General features: G+C 39.7%; 1 protein-coding gene across 1 annotated transcript; it reads left to right on the top strand.

The window, feature by feature from the left end:
* Positions 1–6,849: 6,849 nt before the first annotated feature.
* On the top strand, positions 6,850–22,097 carry LOC137295693 (cysteine-rich venom protein Mr30-like). Its single transcript, XM_067827178.1, has 10 exons — positions 6,850–6,991; positions 9,806–9,935; positions 13,298–13,329; positions 13,849–14,013; positions 15,143–15,233; positions 15,930–16,078; positions 17,652–17,746; positions 19,819–19,907; positions 20,667–20,765; positions 21,910–22,097. Exons 2-10 carry the CDS (start codon positions 9,869–9,871, stop codon positions 22,017–22,019), a joined length of 897 nt encoding a protein of 298 aa, XP_067683279.1. The 5' UTR covers positions 6,850–6,991; positions 9,806–9,868; the 3' UTR covers positions 22,020–22,097.
* Positions 22,098–23,995: the final 1,898 nt, after the last annotated feature.

The following is a 23,995-nucleotide window of genomic DNA, read 5'->3' as shown; positions in this document are numbered from 1 at the left end:
AAGCTTAAATTACATATATGTAATTATGTAGAGACTTAAGTAAAGTAAAGGTGTGCCTTTGTATGTAAATCCATCTATTTTGAAGGATATATATGGCTATGAAGTTGACTTTTATGAAGTTGAAATTTGAATTGTAATAATAAGCATTGCCAAATTCTATATCTATTGATTTTCTTCACTGAAAACAATAAATGAAGGGTTGAGAAGCAGAACGACCTAAGTCATTTATTTTTAGGTTTTAAGAAGAGACGATCATTTGTTATCGTGAAAACTACTTGGGAAAAGTCCAATGTTTCTTTGTTAGACTTGCGTGGTAGGATAAAATGAATCATGTGTTACTTTAATGTTGTTTCATTAACTATGCTCCGATTTATGGAGGGAATCTGATTATGGAATTACCGTTTTCTGGCAGAATGACCTAAGTCAGGGATATTTCTCGTGTCAGAACAACCCAAGGCACTAAAATTGAGAAGCAAAACAACCTAAGTCATTATGCATAAAATCATTTCAAGAAATAGCGGAAAGACACAAAACAAGATGCACCCATTGCACATGGTCCTTGTGAACATTTGACAGGAATATAGTGTTTTATAACGATGTATTGTTTCTGAGACTCAACTCAAACTGAGGAGACTAGTAACGCTTGTCCATTTGTTTACAGACTGCATTACAGTCATCAGTTACCATCATAAGTGATAAAATATCTCCAAATTAGAATTATTACCAAATGTATCAAACATTAAATATTCTGAACATGAACCTGTAATAAACAATTTATTCTTACGGAATATGATATGTATCTAGGGATCTAGAATAACCTCCCGGAAGTGAACAAATAGAAAATCAAGGGCAGATCATTTCGGGAAGGCCTGCTGCCAAAATCCTAAGAATGCTGACCATCTATTATACGAAATGTCACCCATCATTAATTATTATTCAAAACACTAAACGTTGTGACCCAATAATAATTACTACTTAATTAATAAAAAAAATATACAGAACATACACACTCGTAGCACAGTAAATGTGTCAAATCAGGAAATGCATAAATTTATCTTTCCTAAATATTCCAGGAGGTTTACACAATTGCTGATTTGACACATTTACAGTAACATGTATACTGCAGAATTCATGCAACAATCAAAACAGTCCAAGTAAAGCCCTTGTCTCTTCTACCCTCTATGCTCAAGGACAGACAATATAACTATCCGTTTCGCATGTAATATCCATGAAAATGCAACATTTTTTAAAGATAAGAAAGTGTAGCTGCCATAGCAGAACATGCTGATCCGACTTTACTGAGGGTAGGTACAACGTGATGCAAACTGGAACACGCTGGAAATGAGTCTCTGTCATCTCACTGACTAATGTCAAAATAATGCACACTGCAAAACTCTGCAACTGAGTGTCAGTCACCAAACAGAACAATGTCAAACCGATGCAAACCGGAGCATCCTGGGACTGAGAGTTAGCATCCAAACTGAATAATGTCACAGGAAACAGGAAAACGGGAAACAGGAAGACCCTGGAACTATGCGCCAGTCTCCGAATTGAATGTCAAACTGATGCAAACTGGAACACTCTGGAACAAAGCGTCAGTCTCTGAACTGAATAACGTCAATCCGCTGCAAACTGGAACATGATGGAACTGAGTTTCAGTCACCAAATTGAATATTGTCACACTGATGCAAACTGGACCACCCTGGAAGTGAGAGTTAGCATCCAAATTGAATAACGTCACAGGTAACAGGAAAACAGGAAACACGAAAACCCTGAAACTGAGCGCCAGTCACCAAATTGAATGTCAAACTGATGCACAATGGAACACGATGGAACTTAGCCTCAGTCTCCAAATTGAATATCAAACTGATGCAAGCTGAAACACACTGAAACTGAGCGTCAGTCACCAAATGGAATAATGTCAAACTCATCCAAACTGGAACGCGCTGGGACCGAGAGCCACAGATTCAATGGCAAATTTGATAGAGTCTTATAGTGTGTTCTGACTACTCCGCAGTTCAACCCGTGCCACTCTCTGAATCATCACTAAAGAGCATGTGCATTACTACAATTACAGATGTGAAGTTCTCCATTTTGAATATAAGAGATGAACGCGGTGCCTACTTAATTCATACAGTCACTGACTACTGTCACCAGATGCACATACTCTTCTTCTATAAAAATACATGTTAAACATAATCCATTAATGCTATGACCAAATTTCTCCAACAAAGTCATTGGCTATACTCGACCAAGCATGTGGATCCTCTTTCGGAAATACAGAGATGAAAGCAAGTTTGGAGTCATGAATGTTCAAGCTACAAAGGTTTGGTACCCTCTAACAATTTTCACTTGATGACCCTCAGTTAAATCTCGGATATCATAATTAATCTACCCTGAAAATGTCGGATTTGTAAGCTTGAGAACAGAAGGACGATCCACGCCTATGTGAATTTTTACCACAGACACCGACTTCAGACTAGTGCAGACAGAAATTTCAACAATGTAGACCTCAACATGGTGTATTATTTAATGGGGTATTATTAAGTCTGCCTTGGGTCGTACTGGTTCTCAGCCCTTCAAATGCTCTTCAACAGACAATGTCTTCTGCATTAATTAACTCGTTAATGGGCTATGCCTCGTGTCGTAGGGTTATGAAAAAAATACAATAAATGTGAAAAAAGAACTACTGCTCTTGCCCTCGATCGTTGTTTCATTCAACAGATGTTAAAAGAACATGTTCCCGAAGCAAAGGGATGGCGAGGTACCTTAGTGGTTAAAACGTTCGTTCGTCACACCAAAATTCCGCGGTCGATTCTATGCATATTCACTCACTCCCAAGCAATGTGACTCGACCTCCATCATAAAGTTATCACGAAATATGCCAGATACTACCAATCTGAATTTCTATATTTTTTTCGCCGCTCTGCTCTTTGCTAATTGAGGTTTGAGATGGGAAATACATGTGCTCACAAAAGCAGGGGAACTTCATTTTGATTTTTCAATTGAAATTAATGTGAGATATACCGGAGTCTGGTAGAGATGACATGATAATAATGAATATTTTGGGAGTGTATCACCGCTTGCACTTCCTTATGGCCGCAGATGTTTGTGCAATAATCAGGAAATTTGTATTAGTACGGTTTTCATTTTCAAACAAAACAACGACTAGAAACAAACACTGCCAACTGTGTGATGCGAGATGATTGTCAACATTATTGATCATAGTGATTAATCGACCATCGTGAAAACCATCAATATCAGGAATAACACCCAATGCATGTGCATGGGGCTACTGCGTTGTGTACTAGCATCTCATGCGTTGTGCGGTGGTGGTGATGACGGGAAATTCATTCACAAGATATCTGTCTTTGAAATGTTTTCTGAGGGCGGTCGGGTAACTTAGGGGTTAATGCGATCGTTCGTCACGCGGAAGGCCCGGTCTCGATTCCCAGGATGTATAATATGTATGAATCCCATTTCTGGTGTACCTCTTTTATGGATCCTATCCAAATTGAAAATTCAGGTTCCCCTATTTTAGTGAAAAGTATATAGAAATTTTAAATGACCTAATTTTCTAAGTTTATCAGAGGAAGAGGTTTTACTGCATTTGTAGAAAGTGTACACGAGTGAAAAATCATTGCATCAATGAGTAAGGGTATATGAAGATATCCTTGGATGGTTTGTGTTAATATCCGCATTTCCAACACTTGAACTGGTAATAAAGTAGGGATTATTTATCAAAACGGTGCCTCACAGAAAAGATTGCCCTTTCCGTTGCCTCTAAGAGGACGAACAGCACGATTCGTCAACACTCGCCCCTAACACCATTCGTCGTCACAGCTCTCCCCTTTCCCTAATGTATTCGGCTTATCTCGGAATAACTCGAGTTGGTCACGAATGCAGTTGATGATGAATACCACTCGAAGAGACTCAAGCCTTGCACAGTTGCCACCGTTTGTTTTACAAGGCACCTGTGATTGTTGAGGAAGGACTCGTTCACAAGTCGTGCAATCCGAAACAAATATTCGGGGTTTTTTCTCCAAGATACCGTCACTTACACCCATGTATATCTGAAATACATCACAATTAAACCCAACCCCCTCACTCCACTAGCCGGTTTTAATATTTTTATTCACATAAGTCCGTTTTTCTCAAAGGAACGCTTTCAAACGAACGATTACTATTGATAGGGAATAAATTGCGATATACCCAGAACATGTCATGCAACAGATTGCCGCAAATGGTTATAGCCACGGGGGTTTACCGATAGCATAAACGTTTATGGGGCTTTTTGAGACGAATCTGATTTCCGTAGCTGCGAACAGTACAAGTCCATTAGTGTGATACGATCTGTCATGCATGAGCTTGTAATGTACTGAGTTGACACCACGTGAAAATGTTTGGTATATAACACTTTATCGGATAGAACTTTTGAAATGCAATGTTTGTTGATTGAATCAAGATAAGGCAGCATTTCTATTGATTTATCAACTATAAATTTCAATGACAAATAATAGAAATCTGATGGTTTAATGGCTTTTTTCCAAAAACGTATTTTACAATCGTTTCTATATTCATTGCACACCAATAAATTAAGATATTATGATTTGCGAAGAATTATTTTATGTTCCATGTCCAGAATCCACAATAAACTGTCGGTAACAAAGTCTACACCTGGAAGTTGGGATCTAACCTGAAGAAACACAAACGTTATCAAAACATATTAACAAAACGTCGTAATATAAGGTCTTTGAGTTCGTCCGATACGAGATTAGATCTTGTAGTCTTTGATTGTTTGTGACATTTTAGCCATTGCCACATATATTGAAGACTTTCTTTTTCACATCAGTATACTCTATTAGAGCGTGGTGTGGACAGGTAACAAATCGGCTCTCTCCTATTTGTTCTGTTATTTGTACTGAACTATTACGTGTGTATTTGTACCGTAAATTGACTTCACGCATTGTCAAGGTTGTATTTGTTATGTGAAAGTGGTAAATTATAAAGTAAACGTTTTTTTCCCCAAAGAGGCAGTTAACTTGTTTGATGTATGTAATCTCATCAGAGTTAAGGAGATTGGTGCACTCATCGTCAATGTACGATACCAATTGCCTACGTATAGTCTGGTTCATAATTGTTGAGAATTTTTCTTCTTACTTTAAGCTATCCTAACACCTCAACTGATTCACTGATACTTAAAACTAAGTAATGGTATAAGGGAGGTAACTCATCTTGGCCTACTGAGTATAGTACAATTAGAGTTACCTCCCCTGAATTTGTAGCAGACGTCATTTTCCTCAGCACTGTCAACAATGTCTGTTGAAGATAAAAGAAGGTTGATTTTTTAGTTGTGTAATCAAGGAACTGATGATGTAAATACATTGGCAGAGAGAACAGGAACTCCTCTTTCTACTGTGTATAGGATTAGGAAGAATTTTAAAGAGGGAAAGGATTTGGGGCACCAGAAAGGAGCAGGGAGACCCAGAAAATTGGACTTCTCAGATCGCGTCCGGCTGGGAATTTTAGCGTCTAAAAAGCAAAGGGCAAGCATCTCCAACATCATTTATGAAATGATAGAAAGGGGATCAACAGTTGTATCAAAATCTACAGTTAGAAGAAATTTGATTGATCTTGGATGGGAGAAAAAGACTGGAATTCCTTCTCCTCTCATGAAACAAGAACATAAAGACAGGCGTGTTGAGTGGTGTTTGGCACATGAAAACTTTGACTGGGAAAATGTGATTTTTATTGATGAAAGCTCAGTATGGGTATATCCCAATAATGTGAAAATATGGACAAAGTCTGCGTCAGCACCGTTGTATCGACGACCTAAATACAGCCCAAAGTTTCATGTATGGGGAGGGATATCCTTATTAGGAACGACCCCGCTGTGTGTGTTTGAGGGAAATCTGACAAGTCAACGCTACACTAACATATTACATAATTTTCTCCTTCCAAGTGCACATGTGTTTTATGGAAATGACTGGATTTTGCAGCAAGATAATGATCCTAAACACACCGCAAAACATGCCAAGCAGTGGTTTCAGGAGAAAAATGTGACTGCATTACCATTTCCTGCATATAGTCCTGACTTAAATCCCATTGAGAACATTTTGGGGATGATGAAGGAATGTGTGAATCAAAAGGGGTTGACAAAAATTGAAGACATGAAGAGAGAAGTGGTCCGATACTGGGACAGCATAACTCACGAGACACCAACCTCTCTGATAGGAAGTATGCCTACCCGTCTTAGACTGTGCCGTGAAGCTCAAGGAGACTTGATAAAATATTAAATTGTTACCTACACAACATGAAAAGGTCAGTTCACTTTCACAATACATTCAATTTTATCTGATTTGTTCTCGTTTAATAATATGAAATGCTTTAGCTATTCTCAATAATTTTGAACCATACTGTATATGCGACCTTTCATACGAAAGATTTTCATTCTCTCGATAATTATCATAAGGATATGTATATATTACTTTCCCATCAATTAGTGATAATCACTGTGTTCGTCAAAAGGTAGTCGATTCCTGTCCGGCGGCACCGCCATAAACACATACCCAGGTTAGTCAAGTGTTCGTGTGGGAAAAAACACAAAACGTATGGTACACATCAAATAGGAAATTAGACACGGGTCTTGTCTACAATTTTGGACAGCAAACAACATGCAAACAAATGCATATAAAATGCAATAAAATTATATGTAAGCTAATAAATTGTGTTGCGTTCTCTTTTGGTGTCTGTAGCGAGTATGGACTATCCCATTCGTCACTAATAGGTGTGTGCAGTGGTCTGTGACCTTATGTACTAGTATATTTGGGTGTGTAACAACTGTCATGCGTTACAAATGGGAGGATACCAGTGCAAGCAATTCAGGCTTCAATACTGAATGTGTAAAAGGTATATCATGCCTTTGTAGCCACGATTTGATTTCATCTTTCCGATTGGCAGTTGTTGGAGCTTTGGCTATTTGTTTGCTAAGGTAAGGGGCATTAATTGTCCATTATAACTACTGACTTTGGGGACAGATTAGGAATACGTTTTTCTTGCGGCCGCTTAGAGAAGCGATCATGGTCATCTCACATTTTTCGTTTGGTTTAAATATCAAAGAAGCATTAGGAATGAACCTCTCAAATGTGCCAGCATGGACTATAATTCATCTTGGGCCTGCCCCTAATGGTACCCGAATACCGTCAACTGCTCCCTCCTCATCACTTTGCTAACATTTTGATACCGTGTGATAGGCGTGTACTAGATGTTTCGTCGATGTACACAATTGGACGGTTTTTTCTACGGTACTGGCGAATGATTCTGAGATATCTCAAACGCCATGCAACAATATCTTCTCGCTCCATTAGGACCGGTCTGTCTGAACGAGTATTCCGCCATTTGAAACATTTACGCATTGTTTCTTTATTTCCTGTATATCCCAAATCATCAGTAGCCATTTTCATAATGCTTGTCAGTGTTGGCATTGCCGTGGTTAGTGTGTAGCAGTGTTGAATGTACAGGCGGGCTGCGCATTTATCAAAATCATCAAATTCAGTTTCCCTTCGGTACGAGTACGCACTTTCCTTGAGCTTGTGAACTTACTGGTACCCATTTTGCGCAAGTATAGACACATATACCACTCGCATCGCTGGCGTTTGTCAGTGCACATTGTTTGCTGTCGGAAATAGTACACATGTAATGAATGAAATCGTAGACAACTTCACGTGTTTGTGAATGAATTACTTGACCCCGTTTGCCCAGCTTAAAGTGCAGCAGGATCAGTTTCAAATACCTGCAGTGTTTACTACTCTTTTCATTATCCACTTTAAAAAAAATACTAGTATACAAATGCTCGATCAGAAACATGACGCTTCCGAATCATTGCCAAGAAAGTGATCACCAAAATCACGTGCGCGAAGTTTTCAAACCTGTTCCCTCTTCGAGTAGGTAATGGATCAGTCCATGGCACGTTGGTTAGACTTCGGTTTAGAGTTATCCCCCTTTCTTCTCTTTTAAACAAACATGGCGAAGTTTGAAATTGTGAACAACGATAAGTTTGTGTTTTACCAGTTTACTTGATCTGGTTTTCAATTTTCTTGCCAGTTATTAAACAACATTGAAACTACTTTAACTAGCTTATATGTCACATAACGTATATACGTTAATTTGGGAAATTAATAATTATTACACTAGAGAATATTCACGGAGAGAGAAACTATTACAATAGTATTGCAACAGTTGGTCTCAATACACAGTCAGTATAGCACTGCTACTCTTCTCTTAGTGTTAATGCTATCTCTTTAAGGTGTTCGAGTCTGACCTCGTTCTGATCACATGCTCAAATGCCACGGTTTGATTGGTTAAAAATATGCCACACCCTCAATTCATGATAGTGTCGTCATGGAAAATTCTCGGGGGACACGGATCAATGTATGATTATTCCTCAATCTAATAATCCCCTTTATTGTTTAAATGTCTCCTCAATGTGTTCTGTCTTTCGTGATCAATTGCGTACCTACGACTGCAATCCGACAATAACACCTTTCTATCGATTTCAGTTATACCTCTCGATTTTCTACCGCCATTACATTTCACAAAACAGAAAAATCAATCATGAGAATAAGCGCAAAAGTAATTTGTAAATTTGTTGTAATTTTTTAATATTACATGGGTGCGCTTTTGTCGTATAGCAATACCATGTTAAGACATCAGCCACCCATAGTTTGGTCAAGTTAGATCCCCTGCTCAATAAAGCAACGGTGTCAGATTTATCGCGTGATGACGTCACATGACAATGACGATGACTGTCGCAACGCGTACGTCGTGTTAAATCGTTCACTGTTCCATTGACAAGTCTGATTTCATAGACGTGTATTCACACAGGGCACAGCACACTTCCGGGGTAGATGCCGCCGTGATATTATTAGAGCATAAAGACAGTGAAGTATGTAACGAACTCATTCACTCAACCAACCAAGGTTTATAAGGCTTTAAATGTCTTTTTTTCTTATCGAATATATACTGAACAGCAAAAGAACCGAAAAAAGGAAATCTCATAAATTAAGGGTTCATGTTTATGTCTTCGGTTTAAAACCCCGACAAAAACGAGAGTTGTTTCTTTGATGTTCAGTATATATTATATTAACATATGTATCTGTCATTGCACACTTTTGCAAATTCACAGGCTTCTGTTTGGAAATATGTACTAAATAACACTGTCTGGCATACACGGGGTGTGTAGTTCAAATGAAAAGGGTTATTTTACTTTGAAACAAAACGATGCATAAGGTTTTGTCAATAAGGATCCCATCTGGACGCTTAATCGGACTTTTATGTGTAAGTGAAAATACGAAACAATTTTAACTGAAATAGGGATTTTATTTCGAAAGCGATAAATAAAGGGGTATGTTACATTCAAATAAAACAGTACATGAGTTTTCATTATCTGGCCTCGACTCTCTATCGGACTTTTATGTTTAAGTTAAAATATTCAACCAATTCTGGAGTAGGTGTCTTGATAGCAACTTGATAGCAATAAACCACATTTCAAATACTTCTCATTTAACCGGATGTGATGGAAAATGGAGTCCTGGTATGTTTGATGTCCTTTTAGTTTCTATTTCATAGAACTGATAATGTTGATTGCACTGACACATTTCAAACATGCGGCCATTTCGTAGATGACAATCAGTGACATAACAATAACAATAACAATATCAGTAGCTGTTTTTATCGCTATCCCATATCACATCAGAGCACTTACTGAAGCAATAATAATGTTTTTATCCGTCCCACATCTACACAGGTGATCTACATAAGGACATAAGATCGCGCTGTAGTCACAAAGCTGAGGAAGACGTGGACGACAATGATGACGTTCACTGAGTTGCTGCTGCTGGTGCTTGTTGGCGTTGTGATGGGAGAGGAAGGCGGGGGTGAGTGGTACATTTGTTTCATCTGCTGTCTCTGAACCACCCATTGTCAGCTGCAGGCTTTCATAATGACACTGATAATCAATCTATTTATCCAGCGGGTAAATTAACAACATAAAATTGCTCTTTGAGCTGAAGGAAAACGGGCGATAGTTTAAAGCGCACTAGTGTCTAATATCCCTTCACACTTGGCGCAGAATGAGCCGGAATGCTGTCGGAATGAAAATTTCCGAAATTTGCACTAAATTCTAAAACTTCTTACTGCATTCCAAATGCATTACAAATATCCGGGTCATTTCTTGTAACATGCCCGGATGTTTTCAACACGTTCAAAACTTTCGAGGTACATTTGAAGCGGAAAAATATCAAACTGCATTTGAGGTGCATTCGAACTGCATTCCTAAGTATTCGTACTGCATTCCGACTCCATTCTAAGTATTCTTACTGCATTGTAACTGCATTCTAACTATTATGAACACATTCGAGGGAAACCAGAAAAGACAAGTCACATCAAATCATATCGGATGTCTCAAATGCGCCTCGAATGAATCGGAATGTATTTTGATTGCTGTTGGACTTCAGGTGGAATATTCTTCAAATGTATCGGAATATTTTTCGACAGAAGTTGGAATACAGTTCAAATGTACCTCAAATACACTCAGATACAGTTAGAATGTCCCGAATGCTCTTCGATTGAGCCCTAACGCCATCAGAACATCACCGAATCGGTTAAAACGTGGCCACCTGTCACTGAAACGTCAGCAAGCATTGGGTGTCGCATTCTTACAAAGCTTGAATACATGTTTATTTCGACATTCTCTCCCGAGTTAGATCTTACAGTCCCTTGATCTTTAGATCTTAGAGTCCTTTTAGGGCTGTAGGTTGGTAGGGGTTCTGTCAAGTACGAAGGAGCACTGTTGTAAAACATTTTTAGAAGAGAACAAGTACTTCATAGTAAGTGTGTGCAGCAACTGGAAGTCAGTGGAGTTGTTGTAACAGATGGGAGACATGGTCACATTTTGAAGTTTTGTAGAAGAAAATTGCAACAGTATTTTGGACATGCTTTATACGGATGTTCTGTACTTTGGAGATGATGATCCGAAGGCTGTTGCGGCAATCAATGCTTGAGATAGTTAAGGGAGCAGTAATTCCTTAGCTGATGAGTCATTTCAAGAAGGGGCGAATTTTCCCAATATTCCATTGATAAACGTTTGCTGTCTGACAGAGCTGTGGTGTTTCATGGTGAATTGTTTATCCAGCATAACACCAATGTTTTGGGAGGTAATGAATGGCACAGTTTTCGTGTGATCATGACATCGTCCAACAAAAACATTAAATCCAGAGTCTTTACCGCCTGTCCAAAAGGATCATATCTGATAACAGAGCGCACCACCGTCGTTCCTCTTTTAATCGTTTATATATGCCAATCAGTTCTGGAGGTCGGGGTCTGATTAACGTAGAGTCTCTTCGTGACAGAATTCCATATCTTAAAAGACATGGTGGCATTCTTCGTCCTCCGAGGTAGGACCTCGGGCCTCATGGAAAATTATGCTATTATTCTTCTCTGGAATAGGGCCATATACAGCCTTAGAAGAATTCCAGTCGTCAAACCTGACTTTGTTTTTTTTAGATAAAGCCAGTGAATTGATTTACATCATTGAATTTACTATCCCTTTTGAGAGCAATGTGACTGGCAAGATTGGCATGATAAATATGCCACTGAAATGTCTCGCTTGCCATTGTTCACGGCGCCCTTGGTTTGGTCCCTCCTGATCTCTTGTCGGAGATCAGGAGAGTGCCCGGGTTCTCCACCGGGAGCACAGCCCTTCTGACAATCTGGGTGATGCAGAAGGCTGCCTTTTAGGCGCCAGAAAGGTTATAGTCATGTATCGGACAAAGTACATATGTCTTGTAGTGAGTAGTTCGACACAAACAGAGCGTCAGCATATCACCAAACGACTGAAGCGGAGTCCGTCAGGGCAGTGAATTGCATGATACTTCGAGACAATAATTCAAGTTAATGAGGGATCAATGCTACACGGTCATTGCGACAGTTGCCGCAATCATCATGCAAACAAAAAGATGTTATCCTTACCAAACATCTGCCACTTAGCTCTCATGGAATTGGTACCGAGTACGTTTGTGTTCAAACTGACAGAGGGGCGGTGGGATAGCCTAGTGGTCAAAGCGTCCGCTCGTCACTCTGGAACCGGGTTTGATTCCCCCACATGGGTACAACGATCCGTGACATTGCTGGAAACTAAACTCACTTACTCAGTCACTCAAACTGACAGCCCTTTGGGTCAGAGGAGGAATGAGTTATTCCGAAGTAATAACTCGTACAATCTTAGGACATTGCGTATTTCGTAGGAAACGACAGTTTTAATTAGCATGAATGTCTAGACAAGCGAAGTTCCCATTTAGAAAATGGTCCTCAACAGAACTATTAAAATCGAATAACGGGATCGGTAGGTCAGATTCGGTTGGTTCGTTCCATCGTATCCCATCGTAAACCGATGCTCATGACGTCAGTCACCTGAAATACCGTCGTCATATATTTTCAATAGTCGAATAAAGAAACATCGTGAATGCTTACAAATACAGTGTTTCTTTTTCAACATCCTGGAAGTCGTGACAGCTTATGTTATTTCGAAGCTTAGAATAATATCAATGTCCATTCAGTGTTCTGTTTCTAACGTATTCATATTAGGCTGCATAAAAAAGTAAATGTTTCTCGGGCACAATTTTTTCAAAAGTGACGAGAGCGGTAGGACTTATTTCAAAATTTTAATAGAAAAAAATTGACGAGGGGAACACATTTTGTTTATTTTCCTCTCAGAAATACAGCTTGGGAAGTTTAGCTCCTGATAATGATTTGTAGATTCGTTCTTACAGCCATTCATTCTTATAGTGGACAAGTGGATTATCGGGATTAATTGCTTGTTCTTTTCAAATGGCAATAAAAATTGTGACGAGCCCATAATAGTTCGGTGACAAAGAATAAGGAAGAGGTTTCATCGCCTATAAACATACACACACAAACAAGCACACATGCGTGCATGCCAATATTAACTTATGCCGTATATGCCTGTGTCTGTCCTGAGGTAACATGGCTGCGGTGCAATGTTGGCAAAACATACGCTCTAATGGAGTGTTTTATTTACTGCTGAGATTCATAAATACATACTACACTGATATATGTTCGAGGTAGGTTTATAGTCCATAATGTGGTGACGTTACATTTGTACCACAAAAGACGATTGGGAATAATGATGCATAAATAAGCACATGTTATATGATATAGAAGCATAACGATAACTGGTTTACATATACATGTATGTATTTTATTTTTGTTCTTGATGCAGTGGCCTCGAGTCATACCTTCGTGGTGAAGTCGGTAAGTGAAGGAAAATGAGGTTCATGTCTGTGAATGATTGAGCGAATGGATGAAGAATAGAACCGGTGAATGTATCGGATGTTGGCAATTTGAACAATATTTCCGTCATAGCGCATTTTCACTCGTTATATTTGGGACAATAAATAAAAGATTCTAATACGTTTACTGGTTTGAGTCCTATCCGGGACTTGAACCCACCCTCTCAGAGCCAGGTACCTAGTCGCCAGCAAAAAAGTCAGCCATCTAACCCACTCAGCCACCTCGGCTTCATAGCTTAATTTGGTGAAACTAATTTGCACGGATATGGTGTCCACAGTGTAAATTGTGACAGGCGAATATACGAAACACATCCCCAAATCAGCAGATCCTGTAAAACAAAGGGAAGTAACTCTGTATATTATTAGTAAGATCGTATATGCTGTGACTATGACTACCTGACACCCGTGTACCAGAAATTATTAGTATTACAAAATATTCATAACGAAACCATACTCACAAACCTCTTTCCCCCCTGAACAGGACTGTAGCGCCACATACCTCGCCATGCACGCCAACTACACCCTGTGTCTGGTGGACAACGGAGCCGACGCTCCGTTATCAGCTGAGGACAAACAAGCTATAGTGGACAAGCATAATTACTTCAGAAGTAAGGTGTCGCCAACTGCAACCAATCTGGTCAAAGTGGTGAGTAGCTGGAACACTTCTTGTAAGGTCATGATGTAGCGAGAATTGCACGCTTGACAAACTCTAACCCAAACCCGTGTTGTTGCAAAAATAGTGCTGTTTGCGCCCTTAAACATCATTCACCCAGGTGTTGTGACTATTGTTGTTTAGGCAGACCGCATTCGTAACGGCCTCGACTGGTCTATTGAAACATCTACAAGAGCATCTTCTGGAGGCAAGTTGGTCTACAATCATACGTCTCAACCTAGTTATCAGTCCATAGCTTTTGTCAGGGGGAAAGGGTGGGAGAGACGTAAGATTGTATTACGATTGCATCGGTGGTTGGTAATAACTACCCTAGATATTTATCATATGCAGCGACCCGCGTGATCCGGAATAAATTGTCTTCAGCAACCAATGCTTGTCATACGAGGCGACTAACGGGATCGTGCGGTCAGGCTCGAAATCTTGGTTGACTCACGTCGTGTATCCCAGTTGCGTAAATTGATGCTCGTGCTGTTGATCACTGGATTGTCTGGTTCAGACTCGGTTACTTACAGACTCACGCCAAAGAGCTGGAATGTTGCTGAGTGCGGAGTAAATCTAAATTCACTCAATCACTATCATATATCTATCACGACAAATTCGAAAGCTTAAACTCATGCGGTAAATGAGAACGGAAAGCTGCCCCTGAAAACTTACCGAGGGATTACTTGACGACCAGGTGATACATATTATGTTGTTTGACAAAAGATAAACACCGCTGATCGAAACCGGTTCGGTCATTAACCGTTACAAATGTTTGAGGTTAGGACAATGTGGTTGCTACTCAGTAAATTTATAGTAAATAAAGGTCTTTCATCACTAACATTGTAGTCATTACTTTACATGTTATGAAGAATATTTTCCCTGTTTTGATGATTACTTTACCTGATATGATGATTTACGTGCTGTGAAGATTACTTTACATAGCCTGTTTTGGTGATTACTTGACCTGTTATGAAGATTACAGTGCGCGTTATGATGATTACTTTACCTGTTATGGTGATTACTTTACGTGTGATGATGGTTACTTTACCTGCTATGGTGATTAATTTACCTGTTTTGACGGTTACTTTACCTGTGATGATGAGGAACGCTCGTGTTACAGGTGTGGGATGACGACATAGCGAAGTACGCCGCAAAGTGGGCTCGACAGTGCACTCTGAGCCATGACGATGACGCCGCAAGGTCTCTTCCAAGTAGGTTTCAATTTACTATCTGAAACCGACGGTAATCGACGGCCATCAGTGTGCGTCTAGTTCTCACCTGAAATCCTCCAACTTCAGCAGTAACAGTGACAGGGTCATTGGTCACTTGCATGCCACAGAGGCTTTCAAATGCGTTGCAAACTTCTGTAACCTCGGGATTTTATCAGTCATCAAACCAAAAAGCGTTGTTGAAATTGGCGTCAAACCAGATCACACACTCAATGAAACCACTTAATTAACCTGTAAAGCTGTCATAATATTCTCGAAAATGTCGTTGTACGTCCATTATCGCAAAATGTATGAAGAATGACGTTAAAGGGCAACAGAAATGCCTCATGGCCGTTTGACCTATCGCTATCCCACACTGTAAGAAAAGATTTCTCCACAAAAGAAAACTGAGTATACTGGCTTTCCTGGTATGAATTCCTACCCTGACAAAAGGTTGATGCTCTTGCTGTCGATTGTATTGTTTGGTCTTTGCCATCCTCTGCCAGAAGCGGTACATGGTTAGCCATGTCGTTTAATGGCGCTAGAATTGCGTTCTCTATCTGTAAAAGAATCACGAGTTGGTTGTTTCAAATCCTGCTTCGTCCTGACGGTTTTCCACGGTTTGCTGTCAAAAACACCAGTCACTCATTCACTCACTCACTCATCCACACATATACACTCACTCACTCACACTTGCAGCCATGCCAGGAGTGGACATTGGACAGAATGCAGCTGCTGGCTACGAGAGTATTATCAAGGCAATAGAAGGCTGGCACAAGGAGGTGGAGGATTTTGAACACGGCATCGGAAACACAACAGTGGGGAAGGTTGTTGGCCATTACACCCAGGTAAGCTAGCTACTGTTTATTGATAAACACTATGTATCCACTGTTTGTTTGTCTGTTTTTGAACACTATCAATATCCCAAGTACATGATGTCGGTCTGCGAATATTCGAGTCTGAACCAGTCATTCCTGTAACTCACATTATATAGTATGGCCAGACATTATTGAGAATTTAAAAATTGTTATCTTTCTTCACTCATTGCTCGCGTATTAAATGTGAATATTAGCAGAGCGTAACTGCAGATTCAAAAATAGGTGAACAGATAGTATTTTGTTAAGCGACCATGGACAGCAATGCAGGGGAGTTGCCCCTAACACATATATATGCTACCCCACACCTTAAATTTCGCACTGTACTTTGAGCGCTGATACAAAAGTTTTTCCAGTTTGTTTGGCCCACAATTTCAGTGTTTTAGGAAACAGCCACAAAGACAAAATCACATTGTCCCAGTTACAGTTTCTATGTTGCAAGCACCAGTTCAACCTTCGCTCTTTTTGTTCAGGTTTCATGATCGGTGATGGAATTCATTGACCTTTCTGCCAACCTATAGCATGCAGCTCAGTTCTAATTGTCTCCTTACAGACACAGTTCCTTTCTCAATCATTCAGAGCCTTGAGCTTCGTAAACCCGTTCATTTGTTTTAACAAACAATAATACCAAGCGGCCTCCTGTCACCTACAATCAATTTTCATGGCCTACCGGCGCCCCCTCTGGTCCTCAGTGCCCTATCCATATGTAATATTTCTCAAAACACGATAACCAGTGGCCAAAGGGATGCCTGTTCTACTTGAAATCACTTATGCTGGTCTGATGTCCTGATATAATACTCTAAAATCATCTAAAATCAACTTCGTCTTCCCTAAATCATCCATACTGATGATCGCTGAAAATGTCGTCGGCTAGCAAGTAAATAAAGGGGGATAACTCTTCACAAACTAATGAAAAGGGTTAACGGAATCTGTTGTATGAAACCAAGCACTTGTCATCTGGTCAAGGCTGGTAAACCTGGAAATCCAGTTAAACATATTCCTAAATTCTCAATACTTTCTGGTCATACTATATGTGCATCGATCTAGGCAAATGATATACGACTAAGTAAGCAAGCCCGTCCGAGCCCGTTAATCACCGAGCATGGATTGATAGAGGCCAATTCTAACTCAGGACTGTGCCTGTCTTTAACATGATGCGTGACATTTTTGAGATTCGCGGATGTTATTTCAGAAAATGGGCATGATAGGTAAAATGTAGAGTAATGTTTAGTCTCTGAATATGTCATTTTGATTGCAACAAACAAATCTATTTAGATTGAAAAGGAGCCCAAGGCCTGGGGAAATCTAGACCTGCTTTATTTAGAGCCTTAGCACTGCAGAAATGGGCTAGGCTGTAGGGAAAATAATGTTGCTCGGGGACTGTGAGACCGACTAGGTAAAATGGTAGTTCAGTGATGAAATCAAAATCTTAGAAACGTCGAACACAAAACCTCGTAAATGTCAACTGCAACAATTAACTGGAATGTTATCAACATTAAATCCTTTACTTTTCACATACACTTGTTGTTTTGTTTCTGTTTTTTAGGTTGTGGGGTTCAGGGCCATCCGCATCGGGTGTGGGGAGGCTACTTGTACAAACGCCAAGTACAGCCGCTACCAAGTGTGTAACTACGCCATGGGGTGAGTGCTTGTTACAGCTGGAGTTGACCAGTCACGTGATTGGTCAGTGCATATTAGGGTCAATGTGTCAGTTGTAAACTCTTCAAAAAAACATGAATGTTGATTTTATATATTTCGGAAAAATCCACCAAAAATACAATAACTTCGACTGAATGATTGAATTCGATTCATGCATATTTGTTAAGACAGTAAATTCAAAGCAGAGTGACATTATGGTACCTGAAGACGAAGACGTCGTGCGAGATTAGACCAGTCACGTGATCTGTCAACGCCCTAAGGGGTCTGGGTGTTCCTTGCAACAGCGACCCAAGGGATTGAGTTTGGCAAATAAACATGTAGGGACACACGTAAACACAGCGCTCAGTAGTAGTGGCCGTAGCATTAGTAGTAGTAGTTGCAGCAGCAGCAGCAGCAGTAGTAGTAGCAGTAGTAGCAGTAGTAGCAGTAGCAGCAGTAGCAGTAGCAGTAGTAGTAGTAGTAGTAGTAGCAGTAGTAGCAGCAGCAGTAGCAGCAGCAGTAGTAGTAGTATCAGTAGTAGCAGTAGTAGTAGTAGTAGCAGCAGTAGCACCAGTAGCAGCAGTAGTAGTGATGGTAGTTGAATGGTCCAGCAGTCATATAGAAGAATACATAGAGGTAGTAGTGGATGTGGTGAAATAACAACATATAGTATTCCCAGAAATTATTGAGAATCATGTTGCGTCATGTAACTCATTACGTTTATTAACTTCTGGCGTTTTACTTACATAAACATGTTAAAACATCATCCTTTTACAGTCTCAGTCTTGTTTTAGTACTTTGTTAGACCTCCTCGCTCAGCAATGCATGCCTGAATACGCCTAGGCACACTACCCATCAAAGTTTGTAGGTAATCGTGTGACAGGGTATCCCAATATTGGACCACCTCGGCCTTCATATCTTCAATATTTCTCAGTCCCTTTTGGTTTATTCTGTCCTTCATGACTCCCACACATTCTCAATTGGGTTTAGGTCTGGGCTGTAACTGGGCCAGTCTAAAACTTGAACATTTTCGCCCGACAACCACTGTTTTGTGTAGCGCGCAGTGTGTTTTGGGTCATTATCATGCTGGAAAATCCAATCATCTTCATACAGTGTTTGTGCTGTCGGAAGAAGGTGACCATTTAGAATGTCAACGTATCTTTCTTTTGTCAAGTTTCCCGTGAAAACACACAATGGCGTCACTCCGCGAGCCGATATGCCACCCCACATGTGAAACTTCGGGCTATGTTTTGGTCGCTGGTAGATAGGTTTGACAGTATCTTTGGTCCAAATTTTCACACAATTAGGGAAAAGCCAAACAGAACTTTCATCCGAAAAGAAAACATTATCCCAATCTTGATTTTCATGAGCCCGACACCAGTTTAAACGTTTTTCCTTTTGTGCATCTTTCATCAACGGCGAGGGAATTCCGTTTTTTCACCCATTTAAGTCTCTGTAATTCCTGCCTAACTGTTTCATTGCATACCTGAGGACTTCCTCTGCTAATCATTTCATTTCTGATGTTCTCAACACTTTTCAATTTGCCCCTACTCACAATCTGCCCAAGTCTTCGGCGATCTACAACACGGAATTTCCAAGGCCGACCTGCCCCTGCTTTGTGCTCTATCCCGGTTCCTGTTTGAATATTCTTCAAAGTTCTGTATACTGTAGACAGAGGAATACCATGTCTACAAGCTAACACTTTAGCATCAGCCTCACCCCTTTCAAAAATCATCTAGAATGAGCTTTCTTTTCTCTCTTGCTGTAAATTCTGCCATGTCAACACAGGAAGCCGTCTGCTCAGACAAGGCAGATAACTCTTGACATAATGAGCTTCCTTCTAAGCCTTCAAGAGTTGTCTCCCTTATTTAGTATGCTTAGTGCATAGTGAAAGCCCTTTTTCCAATCTTAGCATCATTAGAAAAAAACAAAGATTTTCTCAATAATTTCTTGGAACACTGTAAGTAGAGGTAGCAGTAGTTGTGTTCGTAGCAGCATTAGAAGAAGTACTATTGGTACTACTGGACGACGCAACGCTCATATTCACCCGGTGCGGCATAATATATTCTTTGCAGACAAAAGACGCCAGACCTGAAGACTCCGTATGAAAAAGGAACTTCGTGCAGTAAATGTCCCACGGGCAAGTGCTCCAACAACCTCTGTGGTGTGTAAATTCTCCTCAGTCGTAAACAGCTGATATTGTAGTTTCCGAGAATGTTTTTGTTCTGTCATATCATTGTCTTTAATCATAACCATATGCCGAATAGTTTCGTGTTTGTTTTGTGTAACCTTTAACTCAATTCATAATGGATTGTTTGAACTGCAAATATAGCATTTTCTGTCGCTATAACTAGAGCGCAATGTCACAAAAAATACAGGCCCCATTCCCGTATGATTGAGCGAGTTTAGTTTTACACCGCATCTTAGCGATATCCCAGCTACACGGTGGCGGTCAACAATTCTATAGATATTCGCGGCCAGAAAATGTCTTATATTTTACACAATAAGCCGAACAAAATGAACATGATATTGCAAAACTGATCTCTGATTTTTAAAAAATCTGTATTTTAACACTGTTTGATTTCTTCTAAATACGCTAAAACCAAGTGGTTGGAAACATTTCTAAAATGTTCACATTAAGTTGCTACATCGTCCTAAAAACGTCATCTAGTATTACAAAAAAATCAACACATTTTATTTGGGTGTGTAAGTAATCGAGTCTGGACCAGACCAGAACCGGTGGTCAACAGCATGAGCGTATATATACGCTATTGGGCCCATTTTGGCATAGGGAGGTGAGAAAATACTTTCCACGTACATAAGGCCAACACATGATTGTAGCTGTTGCTGTTGCGTTGTCTCCCGTTTGTAGAAAATGTTCGAGAATCCGTTTACAATACAATTAAAGTCAGGTTAATTCCAGATTGTGGAGATAAGCTTTGTCTGAACGGCGGCTCATTGGACACAAGCACCTGCTCGTGCACATGCACTGGCAACTGGGCTGGAGACACGTGCACTGAAAGTAAGGATATGCACTACATTTAGACCAGTTCACACTTACAGTAATGAGCAGATAAATAGTTTGAAGGTAGAATTGTTTACCCAAACTAAACTTCATAGAATATTCGCAAAAAAGCGATACCGTCAGCTTAAAGTGTAAAATCAATTTGTGTCGAAGAGTTTGGGTCTTTTTGTTGTTGTTGTTGTTGTTGTTGTTTTGTTTTTGTTCCTCCGAGGAATATCTCACTCACCATTATCCTTGGTATTGTGGATAGTCCTAGTTGTAATAATATTAGTCATAATAGCAAGACCTACAGTGGCATCAACGTGTTTTGATTTTATATATTGTACGGGGTGAGTGAGCGAGTATGGTTTTACGCCGCTTTTAGCAGTATTCCAGCAATATCACGGCGGAGGACCCCAGATAGAGGTTTCACACATATACCCATGTGAGAAACTCAACCCGGGTTTTCTGTGTGACGGACGAACCTTGCTGGTAATGGCATTAGTATAAATAAAGTAGTAGTAGTAGTAGTAGTAGTAGAAGTAGAAGTAGAAGTAGAAGTAGTAGTAGTAGTAGTAGTAGAAGAAGTAGTAGTAGTAGCAGCAGTAGTAGTAGTAGAAGTAGTAGTAGAAGTAGAAGCAGTAGAAGTAGAAGTAGTAGTAGTAGAAGTAGTAGTAGTAGTAGTAGCAGCAGTAGTAGTAGAAGTAGAAGCAGTAGTAGAAGTAGAAGTAGCAGTAGCAGTAGTAGTAGAAGTAGTAGTAGAAGTAGTAGTAGTAGTAGTAGAAGTAGAAGTAGTAGTAGTAGAAGTAGTAGTAGCAGTAGTAGTAGTAGTAGAAGTAGAAGTAGTAGTAGTAGTAGTAGTAGTAGTAGTAGAAGTAGTAGTAGTAGTAGTAGAAGTAGAAGTAGTAGAAGTAGTAGTAGAAGTAGAAGCAGTAGAAGTATCAGTAGCAGTAGTAGTAGAAGTAGTAGTAGTAGTAGTAGAAGTAGAAGTAGTAGTAGTAGAAGTAGAAGTAGTAGTAGTAGTAGAAGTAGTATTAGTAGTAGAAGCAGTAGTAGTAGTAGTAGCAGCAGCAGCAGTAGTAGTAGTAGTAGTAGTAGTAGTAGTAGTAGTAGTACGATTGCTATCATTTTTCATGTTATCCATCGCTTTGTTTCTCCACAGAGAAATGTAAACCTTCGAAGAGATGGTGTAGAGCTGTTAAAGATAAGACCTGGTGTAAGAAGTATTCCAACATTCCCGTGGATTGCCCGGAATTCTGCAACGAATGCTGAATGTCGCTTCCCGATGACCTATACAGACCATTTACTTCGTAACGCTGACTAACTCAAAATAAAGGTTGTGTGAAGACATATGTGTTTTACGTGTTTCACTCTATGTTACATACGTTAAGTGGACGATGTGTGGTCATATGCGTAGCGCTCGGGTCACCATCAGGTGAGGTAAAGCATCGAAAGCGGAGAGTCGTTGGATGGGTGACCATTTTAGGCAGCTTGACTTCATAGAGTTTCTTGGACTTCAGTCCAGGTCCACAACGAAGCATGTTATACATGTGGTCTCACTTTAGGCAAGTGCATTTGTTCATAATTACCTCTTTCCACCTAGCAAAAAATGAGTACCCGGTGGGATGTGTTATGTGACTTTATAGCACCTAACAAGAAGTTTGGTCTATCGGCTGTGTGCTGTGCTGTGTTTTGCTATTCCTTGTTAGCGCTACCAACATACTTGGTGTGGAGTTTGACCCTATGTAAACGGACACATTATTATTATATGAAATAGGAAACAGTACACAACGTAGGGTGATGTTTTCGCGTTATAAAGGGTAGTGGTGTGACGATTTATCGATCCTTGGGATCCGATACAGTGAGTCGATACAAACATTTTACATTGTTGCATATCTCGATACGATACTTCGGTGTTTAACTTTGAATATTGCCACTCTGTTAAGGAAAAGACTTACTTTTGTTTGATGACTAAAATATACTTAGATATCCTTAAAATATGCTTACGTGATATTTTCCCTTCAAAAGTAAACGTTTTCTCGGAGATACTTGATTCAAGAACGGTGTCAAACATAGAGCATGTTATAAACATTCACAAAGTGTTTGTATAACGGTCATTATCTCGTTTGCGAATGAACATTGAACAATGTTTGCGCATTTTGACAAAATACTTTAATTTTTTTTTTTTTTTTTTTTTTTTTTCGTGATAACATTGGCATCACCACCCTTATATCGGGAATATTGTCGTATGGCAGCTCAAGTGCACAATACTTTGGCAATATATCGTTGTGAGAACAGTTTTAGTATCGTGATGTATATATCGTTTATTGCATGCCGATTCCAGCACTAATAAAAGGAGGATTTGACTCTTCAAAATTACAAAAGCTCAACATAGGATGTAAAATATGTGCCATAGGACCTTCTTCTTTCAAGTTTACCCCAGCCATTTTTAATTACAGAAAAAAATGTGTATAGTTTGAAATCTTTTTTTTGTAATTTGTTGTAAATTATATTTTCAAAATGTTATGCCATGTAGAAGCATTCACGACACAATGCCACTGAGAAAGTGGACAAATGTAACAGATACTGTGTTCCCGGCAAAGTACAGATTCTAGTACTTGTGTTGTGTCTCACACCCTCAGTTAGGTACCTCATAGCAGGGATAATCTACAACATCTGTAAAGAGTCTCCCTGCTTATAGCCAGTACACAAAGTGAGCCGTCAAATCCACTCAACAAGCGCGGCCTTCACTCATACAAGCGGCTTAGACATCTCTCTTTGTTAGCTTTGAGTGCTAACCGAAATTGAGCAGTGTTCGTCTTTCAATAAATTCGCTTACTAATTATTTTTTTCACTTTTTAATCGAACAAATGCTAAGACATTTGAGAGGCATTGTGTAGTTTGCCTCCTTGTGTTGTTTGGTGTCAACCAAGTCAGTGAATCTGACCACCCGATCCTGTTAGCCGCCTCTTAAGACAGGCATGCGTTGCTGTTGTCAATTCAGAAAGACATTTATTCAAAGTCATGGAACACAATTATAAACAACCAATCCGTCATTCGCATCATAGTTACAATGTATTATACAGATCAATGTCACTTAAGTAGTTCACAGAGAGCAGCCCGCTCACTCGGGGGGAAAAAAATCTTTCAGATTTATCGCTTCATAATGAGGATACCTTACATTTGAAAAAAACGCACATTCAGGCAATACAGACTTCATGGTGAACACGTCATCGGAAGAGATACAC

The sequence above is a fragment of the Haliotis asinina genome, chromosome 9, assembly GCF_037392515.1.
Source record: "Haliotis asinina isolate JCU_RB_2024 chromosome 9, JCU_Hal_asi_v2, whole genome shotgun sequence".
Classification (NCBI taxonomy): Eukaryota; Metazoa; Mollusca; class Gastropoda; order Lepetellida; family Haliotidae; genus Haliotis; species Haliotis asinina.
The sequence above is the reverse complement of the archived record's forward strand: the minus strand, read 5'-3'. Positions and strand labels throughout refer to the sequence as shown.